Source organism: Cebidichthys violaceus, unplaced genomic scaffold, assembly GCF_023349555.1.
Source record: "Cebidichthys violaceus isolate CVI_PGR_0920_01 unplaced genomic scaffold, fCebVio1.0.p SCAF_3, whole genome shotgun sequence".
NCBI lineage: Eukaryota > Metazoa > Chordata > Actinopteri > Perciformes > Stichaeidae > Cebidichthys > Cebidichthys violaceus.
Window position 1 is genome coordinate 2,385,080 of NW_027176483.1, and position 11,950 is coordinate 2,397,029.

An 11,950-nucleotide genomic window follows, 5' to 3' on the forward strand; every position below is an offset into this window, starting at 1 on the left:
AAAGTCACACGTTTCATCTTCTAATTTAACTTGAACACAAACAAAAGTCGAATCAAAAGTTTGTGGTGGAACCACCGTCTTTTTCTCTTTTTACCTGGTTGTTTCTGACTTAATGTTCGAGCTCTCAATCAAGACACATGATCAGCTAAAATGGCCTCTTATACTCCATAAGCAGGAAGTGGAACAGACCAACTGTCTCTGATCGGGGGGGGGGGGGGGGGGGGGTTGTTCCACTACCTGGAATAAATCGGATGGTTTAGCACCTCTTGTATCGATCATGGAGACAGGTGTTAAAAACGTTGTGCTCTTTTTCTCTGTATTGAGTATCATTTTTTTGCAACTGAATGTGGTGTAAACGAATGTGTTACATATTTACACCACATTTGGTGCAGATATTCATGGTTCCCAGATGATAAATTCTATTAACTTTGGTGATCCTTTGACCTTTTTTCCCTTGACCAAGTTTCCCCTTGTCTTATGAAATATCTCAACATCTACTTGATGGACTGGCACCATCTTTGGTGGAGACATTCATGTTCTCCAGAGGATGATTTCTATTCAATTTGGTGATCTCTTGAATTTCCCTCTAGCGCCACCAGCAGGTGAACATTTCCCCTTTTCTTGTGAAATATCTCAACATCTACTTGATGGACTGGCACCACATTTGGTAGATACATTCATGTTCCCCAGAGGATGAATCATATTAACCTTAGTGATCCTAGGACCTTTCTTCTAGCGCCACCAGCAGGTCAAAATGTTCCCTTGTCATGTGAAATATCTCAACATCTACTTGAAGGATTGGCACCACATTTGGTGGAGACATTCATGTTCTCCAGAGGATAAATTCTATTAAATTTGGTGATCCTTTGAATTTCCCTCTAGCGCCACCAGCAGGTGAACATTCCCCCCTTTCTTGTGAAATATCTGAACATCTACTTGAAGGATTGGCACCACATTTGGTGGAGATATTCATGTTCCCCAGAGGGGTGAATTATATTAAATCCGGGGAATTACAACTTACTTGTCCATCGCATGATGCCAACAGAAAAAAAGAATGTCCCCCATAGCCTTACATCGTGAAAGAGACGTCTGTAAATGTTTAGGTTAATCAACTTCCCAGTACGCGCACTTAAATAGTCGTTATTTAAAACATTATGTCCTAAAAGTTGTAAAATGCACTAATAGCCGAATCTAGAGTCATAATGAACTCCCATTTGTGTGAATGAGCCCGAGACAGAGCGTCTGGGAGGCGGGGTTAAAGGAAACGATAGAGCGCTGACTCTATGGACCCATCGATGTGGAAGATTCGTACAAGACAAGCTTTTTTTTTGGCTTCATGCACCACTGAGTGACATTCACAGGAATGCTGTTTCCTCCAGAGGCCAATCAGCGGTCCCCTGCAGGAAGTAATCCCATCAGACTTAACCTCTTGACAACTTTAATAAATCTCACCCACTTATGCACTTAGACATGCACCATATTAGAGTTTAAAGGTGTATTCAATTAAAGTATTGAAATTAAAAGCAGCATATAGCAGAAATGAGGGCACACCGATCAACTGGTTAGTGGTGCTGCGTAGATGAAAACTACATTTCTAGTGTTTGTGCACGTAGAAGGGATTTGGATCTGTCGCATTGTAAAAATAGAGCACTGAAGAAAAAAATTTGTAAACAAAAAGAAAATGCGCTTTTGGTCATTACGGCGCCACCACGTGGCAGATGGGAGTCCTGTTTCTTGGGAAGCTCTGGCACATCATTTCCAGTTATTTGACCAAGTTTCATATTTTATTATTATTATAACAAGATTACAAGGTGATGGAACAAACCTTGGTGCTGTTTATTTTTTTAATTTTATTTTTGAAGTTGTTGTCCCTGACTCCTGTAACTCTCTGGAGCCAGAAGAAACATCAACAATCATCAGTCTGGTGTCCACATACTTTTGGCCATGCAGTCTATTTAAACAGAAGGTTGCACTGTGGGTTTCTTTCTTATCTCATCACACACACACACACACACACACACACACACACCCACACACACACACACACACACACACACACACACACACACACACACACACACACACACACACACACACACACAGGCAAGCACAGCTGTATAATATACACCTCGTGCGCACACTCCACGTTTACACACGCGCTGAATAAAATAAAATGCGTAGCCTACACTACGATCTCCAAGCACAGCTGCGTGCGCACACGGGCACGAACACATCCCACCCTCGTTGAGTGCGCGCGAACACAAGCGCTCCGTTCAGTTTCTTAAACACACGCGCGCGCGCGCGCACGAGCGTAACAGCGCGAGCTCAAGTTGCATTCCAGCAGAATCAACTGAATTAGTCTGATCTGAAAGCAGCCGAAACACACGAGACACGTACCGCAGTCTGAGTGCCTCGTGATTGATTTACATCGATGATCGATTAACTAATTGATTGATTGATTTTACTGGTTGATTGACACAATAATAGTCTGGACCATGTCACAGTGAGAGCTTCTATCGCCGACATAGTCCCTCCCATCCCAATAAACCAAGAAAAACGCAGATGCATATACTGTTTTAATAATCTGCAGTCAGCTCTTTAATTGATCATTGATTGTTTGATTGATCCCGTGAATTGTGAATGCTGCGTGATGTGTTCAGGTACCTTTTTGTTGTTGTTGTGTTCCTCTCCGCAGAAGAAGCAGGTGTTTCCTCCCTCGGTGTCACAGGTCAGATAGATGTGTTCTGTCTCCAGCTGTTTGTCACATCACACAAACATTTCCCTCTGAATTCCTCCGCCGGGAACTCGATCCGGCTCCGCGTCAGCACCCATCAACCAAAGAAATAGATTTAAAACAAAATTACAAATGTATTTAAAAATCCACTTTTCTGTCCCCGTAGCTGGAGATCACAGCTGGTCCCGATCCGGAATGAGAAGCGGTAAATTCCTCTGAACTGCAGGATTTTTTCTGACGCTCCGGATTCACCTGCAGGTGTCGGTTCGACTCCGCCCGCCGCCCAGCCGGAGGGGGGGGGGGGGGTGACGCTCCGGATCCCGGGTTCCTCTCCTCGCACAGACCGCACTGGTTCGCACTCAGATCAGTGCGTCAGACCGGTCGCTGCACAGCAGAGACATCTTCACACCGGGGCCGGGATGCTACAGAGGACCGAAGTCGCGGACGCGCTTCTTTTCTTTTTCTCCGCTTCTCGCAGCTTCGCGGTGCGGTGCGGTGCGGCGCGGCGCGGCTGTCCTGCGTCACAGGAAACACGGGAGGCTCTCGCGCTCATCACACCACCAGAGTCCAGGCTGATGGGGAGTCTGAGGGTCGCATCCAAGTTCCCCTCTCGGGCACAGAGCCGGTCTCGGGGTCTTAGGGTGGGATGATCCAGGTCCTGATGGAGAGGAAAGTGCGTCCTATAGGAGAAAAGCGCGCGCGTCTGTGTTTTCGTGTGTGTGTGTGTGTGTGTGTGTGTGTGTGTGTGTGTGTGTGTGTGTGTGTGTGTGTGTGTGTGTGAAGTTAATGAGCTTGATCACGCAGTCTGTCAGAGAGAGAGAGAGAGGCTGCATGCTGAGAGGTGAAGCAGCGCAGAATGATGGAGGCAGGTCGCCCCCCAGCGGACGAACTGCGCAACTACATGAAAACCGCCGCTTCAGCAAAGACCTCCGTCTACTGACGTTCATTGATGGAATTTAAAGAGTCACTAACAGAACACTGAAGATTAACTGAAGTGGTCTTAAGCATGTCTTAAAATAATACTCATAAAACTCACAACACTCAAATTAAAATAACACTCATATGCCAAATGTATTGAATTATCATTATTATTATTGTTAAATTTATTATTTATTATTATTGATTATCATATTAATACAGAAAAAAACCTAAGGATCATTATTTGTTCATATTATATGTACGACACAAACTCTATTTATTATTTTCTATATATTCTATTTTAAATTCTATTTTGTTTTGCATAGTGTGCCTCTTATGGTTGTATATATATATATATATATATATATATATATATATATATATATATATATATATATATATTGTATATTTATATTTATCAATACAGGCTCATCTTCATCTTATTGTTAAACGTTTTTGAACCTTAAAACAACGGTTTTGTCGTATTTTGATCACAATTAACATGCCATGGTGTGAGATGTTTTGTCCGCTGGTGAAACGTGACACACTAGATTTCTCCACCAGTTGTTTTTTTATCCGGACACTAAATCCTGGACCGACTGATCGCACAGAGCTGGTTTGTTTAGCCCTGTGTAGCTCGACGTGATGCACTTTGGTTGCCAAACTGTAAAAGTGGTCAACAAACAAACAAACACATGGTGGAGGTCTATAAATAAACAGCACAGTAATATAAATATAAGTCCTGTTTGCACACAAAAAGGAGGGAAGAGCAAATCATGCCAACATGCGTGTTGACTCAGCAGAGATCACATTAAATGTTGATCTGCAGGAGGAGGAATATTTGAAACCAATACAGAATGCCTGAGAGACCGACAGCACTACATCACATTATAATTCCTATATGTTGAATTGTCTCCATGGCGCCTGAACAGAAATACATTTACGCCATGAATTGATGCATAAAAACAATCCACCAGAATGCTGGAAATGAAGCGTCTGACGCTCCTCTGGGGCAGAAGAGAGAAAAAACATCATTTTTAATGGAGAAATAATCTCCAGTTCTGATGTAACTGATGCTAATGCAGCAGCTACGCTAAGAACCATAGACTGTATAAGAGGTGGGCGGAGCTGTGGACTGCCATGTTGTATTTTTTTTGCAACCAATGAACGTAAGTGACCATATATGGACTGAGGAGGCGTGGCCTGTCAATCAGCATGTAGCCCCGCCCCTAAATCATCCCCTGCTTTATGGTGTGTTTGACTCTAAATGGAGCATAATGTACTAAATGAACATCATGCTGTATTGAAGAAGACTGTAAACTAGAGATTGAGACCATAAACTCATGTTTACAATGTTTACTGAGGGAATAAATCAAGAGAGAAGTAGAGTCATTTTAGACTAGACTTCTATACAACCAGAGGAGCCGCCCCCTGGTGGTCACTAGAGAGAATGCAGCTTTAACACATGAAGCTTTGACTTCACTCTGCAGAACCGGAGGTTGTCGTCGTGTCACACACACACCTAAGCCACGCCCCAAAACCGCTTCACTTCGTGTCCACCAGCTTCAGAAAATATACAAAACAAACGATTACATTTTGAAGATTTAAGTTTATGCGAGTTCAACGCTGTCAAGCGCAACAATTTTCACACTTTCTCTGATGCACATAACAAATAACAGCCATCGTGTTTTGATTATTACGTGGTGTAATATTTCAAGCGGAGGACCAGACACTATTTGATCCACTGTTAAAATAATTCCTAATTTCCTCAATGTACAGGCGGTGGTGGTACAGCACCACAGCCCAGACTTGGTGTTACAGGTGCGACGATGCGGCCGCTGCAGGGTTTGAGCCGCCGTACAGATTCTCCCTCAGGAAGACCAGCGTCTTCCTCCAGGCGTCTTCCTGAGCGCGAGAATGTGCCACCGTCTCTCCGCCCCACAGAACCATCACTGCAAAGACAACAGGTAACCGACACAGTTAATGCTCGGTGAACGGTAAATGTGTGTTTTTATGGTCAATTACTGTGTGGGAGACAAGATGCTTTCCACTGAAAAGCCTATAGTCTAGCACAATAGTTTATTTGCAAGACATTTCCTGAATGAGGTTTTGTATTAAAATTGTGTTTTACTTGCTGGATTCAAAATTGTGTTCATTTATTTGTTATTTAGAGTTGTTTGGAGAGTCATTTAGGCCCATGAAGGATGCTCACTCTCTCGTCTGATCTCTCAGCAGTGAGAGCTTGAAGCACCATCTAGAGGGTTGTTTATGGAATTGCTTGCTATGGAGTTGCATAAAGAGAGAGAGGCATGACCGCGTACTACAACCGAATGGACTGATGTATCTGTTGTGTCTTGTATGATACGTTTACTGGTGAAAAACTAGTCCAAACGAGACCATGAACGATGCACTGGTGAGAAGTATTTTTCACATATTGCCCGTTCAGACAGAAAAAGACATAATCCAGATTCTTAATATAAAATAACAGAGGACTTTGTGTTCTTGTCTGAACCCCAACTGTCTCTAGCTTAGCATTATCTGTCCTCTTTTGTGTACTTTATGTGCAGGTGGCCTGTTGAGAACCAGGCATCACCTAAGATTTCAAACCATAACTACAAATAACACTTTAAGGAGCAGCAGGATCCCCGTGAAGGTGTACCTACCTGTTTTAGATGTGGTGCTGACTTTTTTTTTGCTGGCTCGGGCGAACGGCGTGAACGGAGGTTCGATGAGGTGACCGGTGTTCGGGTACGACAGGACGGTCAGCAGGTGTCCGTTCCCCGCCCGCTGCATCACCTCCTTCATCTGGACCACAGGAAGCAAAAAAACTAAATCATCTCATAATTCTCAGATGATTTCATGACGTCTTCCTCTTTTAAAACACTTGTTTTAATAACAAGCACACATGTTATTAAAACAGGATGCTGTCATGTCAGTAAACTCACGTCCATTGCAGACTCGTAGGCGGGCCAGTTCTGATCGTCCTCACCCACAACCAGCAGCAGAGGACACTGGAGACGTCCCACCTGCTCAGACACAAACAGCAGCAGCGTTTCAGCTTTTACAGATAAACCTCCAGTTTGGACTTTTACACATTATTTATACTCACTGTTTTGCGTCTATGCATTGACTTTGTACATAATCTACCTGCGCGTAAAAATTTGCGTTCACCATGTTGAGAGCGGCGTGGAGGCAATAGATATGTTCAGAATTTCGTATTGACCAACGTTCATGGTTTAGTTCTCGCTGGGAAATATTGTACGGTTAAATACAGGCAAAACTCCCACAATAAAATAAATAATATTTCAGACTGAAAACACAGATAAAGACAATGAAAACATGAACTGTTAGAGGAGTATGCAGAAAAGGTTCTGTCTGGTGGTACTCACGTCCACTTTGAGTGAGGGGTCGGTGGGGATGGGCAGCAGCAGATCTCGCCAGATCTGATGGTGTTCCTCGTTGAATCGAATCTTATCACCATTTCTGATAGGACAAAAAAAATTAAAAAAAGATAAATGCTTCATAGAAAGCTCACTTTGTCCTGAGGGCGGCGCTAGAGGAAAGATCACGGAATCTAAGGTTCATTCTCTGGGGAGCAGGAGAGTCATCAGCACATTTAACGACAATCTGCAGTAGTTGAGTTGTTGAACCAAAAACTTCTGAAAGTAACTGAAGTCAGATCAACTTACTCGTCAATTAAAGCCATTATTTGTTCAACAGATCCGTCGATCGGCTGCACATGACTCCCACTAATACACACTGCACACCTGAGCTGGGAGACCACACACACACACACACACACACACACACACACACAGGTTTACACATGATCAGCTGAGACTGAAGCCTGATATCTGAACTCAGATATCATGTTATTGGACAAGAGCGAGCAGGACGATAAAATTAGATGAGGCTGTCAGAGGGAGCTGCCCAAAGTTTAAATATTTTAAACTTTTCTCCGTCCATCGCAAAAAGGAGAAAGTTGTTTAAGTTTGCCACACAACGTTAAGAGAAACCTCCATTTTATACATAGAAACAACTTTGCTTTTTAAGAAACCCTAGGTCATAGTCTTAACTTCGCTGGACGAATAGACTATGACCTTACTACTATACTATACTATAGAGTAAGAGAATGGATAACTTCTATGCCCTGTTCGCTCCCTGTTAATGTCAACATTTTGCCGGTCATAAGGAAGAAGAATTCCCTTGATTACCTTTATTAGTCTGCGACACAGAGGTTTATTGCCGTGTAGGTTGAAGATCCTGATCCCGAGTTTTAACCAAGGAACTCGAAGGACCAAATCAACCACGACGAAGTCATCTCACAGTAAGAGGCTTCGTGTCTGGGCATAGTTAGGTCATCGTGTGTTTATTACCTTGCTTTGTTTTGTTTAGGTTTACTGTATTGTTATAACAGATTATTGTGTATGCTCATGGACCGCAGAGTTCCGTTAGCGCTGTGAAGAAACTATTTTTGTATTTCATACACCAGTCACCGCGACTGACGTTGGTAGAGGATCTGCATTGTTTTGAGTCACCCCCCATTTTCTTTTTCTTTCTGATCAACCTTATTAGAATTTAATAAACTTTATAATTTTATTTAAAAAACTAATAAACTGTTATACTTTAAAAAGAGCAACTTTCTGTGATTACTTTGTGCATGTGTATTGTGATAATAGCTGGATACGTGGTTCTCAGCTGCCCCATTATTAATAATTGTTATTGACATTAATAATTCTACTGTATTGATAACCAAACACGCTCCTATCATTCTGTCGGACTGTTTGTCTGTTTGTTTTTGTGCTGTCCAGAACGTGTTGTCCATATGTCATCTATCTGATTCCATGTGAACGCAGCATCGGGCAAGATGGAGACGGTCGTAGCCGCCCACTTTGAGCTTCACAGCCGATCTTAAAAAACCTGTGTGTGACGCCACAGAGACTACATCCGTATTGTATGCAGTCTATGGCTTCAGCTAGGGGAGAGACATTAAACTGCGTCAAGATGCTGACAGTAACTCTGTTATATCCGTCATACCTTAACAACTTGGGAGTAAACCGCCATTCTGAGGGTGATACAGGTGCCGAAGGAAAGGCCCAACATGCCGATCCTGCTGCTGAGGATCTGAGGATGCTGCTCCAGGACTCTGTAGGCCGTCTGCAGCGGGGGAAACATGTCAGAAAAAGGTGTCACACATTGTTGGTAGATTCATTTTAAAAAGTTAATTGTGGAGGTGGACGCCATGGTTCTTTTTCAACGGTCGGCTGAAGACCAAAAGGTTCACCCATGTGCCTTCTTGTCCCGGAAGCTGTCCCCCGTGGAGAGGAATTATGACATTGGGAACCGGGAGTTGTTGGCGGTAAAACTTGGACTGGAGGAATGGAGACACTGGTTGGAGGGAGCGGAGCAGCCGTTTGTGGTCTTGACAGAACACAAAAATCTGGATTACATACGTTCGGCCAAGCGACTGACCTCGTCAAGCTAGGTGGGCCCTGTTTTTTAACCGTTTTGAGTTTTGACTCTCATACAGACCAGGCTCCAAGAATGTCAAACCCGCTGCCTTGTCTCGTCAGTTCCAGCCTGAGAGCTCTCCTTCCCATCCTGAAGGTATCCTCTCTCCTGAGTGCGATATTGGTGCGGTAACCTGGGAGGTGGAAGACAAGGTAAAGCACTCCCATGCTGAACATGTTACAAGATGTTTTCCAACTGCATGATCTGTCCAATAATGTGGTGGTCCGAGTTTTGCAGGTTGCTGGGAGCCCTAGTCAGTCTGTCATCGGGGTTCCATCCTCAATCTAATGGGCAAGCTGAGAGAATGAATCAGGAGATGGAGACAGCTTTACGCTGTCTCTCCTCCCCGCAACCCCTCCTCCTGGTCTAAGCAGCTCTTGTGGGTCGAGTATGCCCACAACACCCTTACCAGTTCAGCAACCGGCCTCTCACCTTTCCAGTGTGCTCGGGGATACCAGCCACCACTCTTCAGTCTTCAGTCCAGGCATTCATCCAGTGGTGCCGACACACATGGAGGCAGGCTCCTCGTTTTGTGGGCCCATTCCCTGCTTCTCGAGTCATCAATCCTGCAGCCATCCATCCTCGTCTGCCATCGTCCATGAGAATTCATCCCACCTTCAATGTCTCCAGGATTAAACCTGTCAAGGAGAGTCCGCTTCAGCCCTCCCCAGACCCCCGCCAACCCCCCAGCTCATCGATGGGGCACCTGCCTACACGGTCCGTCGCCTGCTCAAATCTCGCCGATGGGGTAGGGGAGTGCAGTACCGAGTGGACTGGGAGGGTTATGGTCCTGAAGAGCGCTCATGGGTCCCGGCTCGCAGTATACCGGATCCCTTCCTGATCACAAAATAACACCAGACTCATCCGGACAAACCCAGTGGGATGTCAAGAGCCGTCCCTAGAGGGGGAGGTTCTGTCACAAAGTCAACTTCATCTTAGATTGTTTTCATGAATGAATGTGTTTTAGATTTTAGTTTTACCTCGAAATACTCAATGTCCACTATCTTCCCAGTTTCCCTGGTGATTTTAGGTGTCAGGTAGTCGAGGACCAGGGTGGCGACGCCATGGGAGGCCAGCAGCGCTGCGCGATACTCCATCAACTTCCCTCCACGCCCCCACAGGTCCAAGAGGCCGGGGAACAGACCCGGACCTTCAGACGAGACAAAACACCAAAAACAGTTCACAGTTTAAAAGACGATGATATTGTTTATTTATTTATTGTTTATGTTCTCTCTGATGGAAACATTATTCATATCTTTCCTACCTTCATTTCTCACAATTTAATTTAACAGACTCAACTATCTCAAGCTGAACTTGGTTAACTTTCATGATTAATGTTCATCCCCGTCACACCAGAGCTCCACCCAGAGAACACCTCCCTCCAGACTCTGTTCTGGTCCTACCTGAGGGGAGGAAGAGGGTCGCTGTGAGTCCGCCCTCTGTAATCGGGATCCTGCGGACGCCGGGCGCCATGTACCAGCGCTCCACCACCACACCGGCCAACGGCACCTGGTCCACGAAGCCCTCAGTCAGGTAACCCTGGTACACTGAGACTGTGACCTCCATGGGAGTCTGGACATTTATCTTCCTCATCCTGAGGGATGGTGGTAAAGAGTTGACTCTGATACTGATTCAGTATTGATTGGTTTCATCTGAACATCTCTATCTTTGTTGGCTTACCTGAGCCCAGGTTTGCTGCCTGGAACTGGTCTGAGGCTCCACATTAGACCCATCGGTTCAACCCCAGAATATGTCCCGCCCAGACTGGGATCCTCGGAAACTGAAGTAAAAGGCATGAAGAAATATTTCTCATTTCGATGTTCATTCTTTCCAAATTGTTGCATAGTTCTAAAACAAAATACGTTCAGGTCGAGGTATTGAACCGCATACCGTTCACAGTCCCAGTGGCGTTGGCGGTGTAGTGAGCGAACGCCTCCCAGCTGTGTCCGTCTTCACACTGGTAGAGGGCGTAGACGGTCAGCAGGGAACCAGGGAGGACGTTCTGGACCAGGACGATGAACTTCTCGTCCATGAGCCCTCTGGACGGCTGGACGGACAGCTTCACACAGCACTGCTTCCTGTCCATCCTGAACTGAGACACAAAACAACCAGAGACAGATATGATAAAATAATCAAACTAATCGGACTGGACTGATACCACGAGAGAGAAGAGAGGAAACTGTATTTCCTGATAATGGAAGATGGTGAATTCAGTTAACCGGAAAGTTATGTTAATTAAATTCATCTGTTATTTACCTTTTTGTCCAAATGTCCAGACTTACAGTAGATCTATACATTTTATAGAAAGAGAACCCTTTCCGTCACAAATTCCCCTTCAGATTAGATTGTTTTCACCTGTTTCTAACTCTCCTTGTCATTTCAGGTCCTGCCATTCACACCCTATCATCACTCTGGTCAAATCACAAATAGTCCAGTAGGTCCAGATAGAAACTTTATTGCCGAGTTTGACTTGACAGGGTGTACAGAAATACCTTTGTAATTTGTACTTGGAAGTAGGTATTTGCGTGGTTTCTGAACTCGGAAAAATAAACAAAGGAAAACCATTAAAGCATTGTGAAGAACGGCATGGCACGATATGCTCAGCACGGCCACAAGGTGGAACCATGAGGCCACAATGGTGACCACTACCCACACTCAATCACCCCATTAAATAGGAATAGCAGCAATTTACCATCAAGGCATTTAGTTATATCACCCACAGGTAGGACACCAAGACTACAGACTGGGAATATAACAAACACTAACCTGTGGACATTAGTACCTGAC

At 44.6% G+C, this 11,950-nt stretch overlaps 2 protein-coding genes across 2 annotated transcripts in view; both read right to left on the reverse strand.

Annotated features, from left to right (window-relative positions):
• Positions 1–2,974, reverse strand: part of LOC137881553 (metabotropic glutamate receptor 8-like) — a 104,468-nt gene extending 101,494 nt beyond the window's left edge. Inside the window, 1 exon segment of the mRNA XM_068723537.1 lies at positions 2,665–2,974. The gene's annotated coding sequence lies outside the window, so the exon portion shown is untranslated.
• A 2,267-nt stretch (positions 2,975–5,241) lies between these two features.
• Positions 5,242–11,251, reverse strand: LOC137881078 (peroxisomal succinyl-coenzyme A thioesterase-like). Its single transcript, XM_068722809.1, has 10 exons — positions 11,054–11,251; positions 10,844–10,943; positions 10,567–10,757; positions 10,144–10,313; positions 8,690–8,809; positions 7,342–7,424; positions 7,042–7,135; positions 6,598–6,678; positions 6,316–6,457; positions 5,242–5,604 (listed from the first exon to the last, which is right to left on the reverse strand). Exons 1-10 carry the CDS (start codon positions 11,247–11,249, stop codon positions 5,468–5,470), a joined length of 1,314 nt encoding a protein of 437 aa, XP_068578910.1. The 5' UTR covers positions 11,250–11,251; the 3' UTR covers positions 5,242–5,467.
• Between the last annotated feature and the right edge of the window lie 699 nt (positions 11,252–11,950).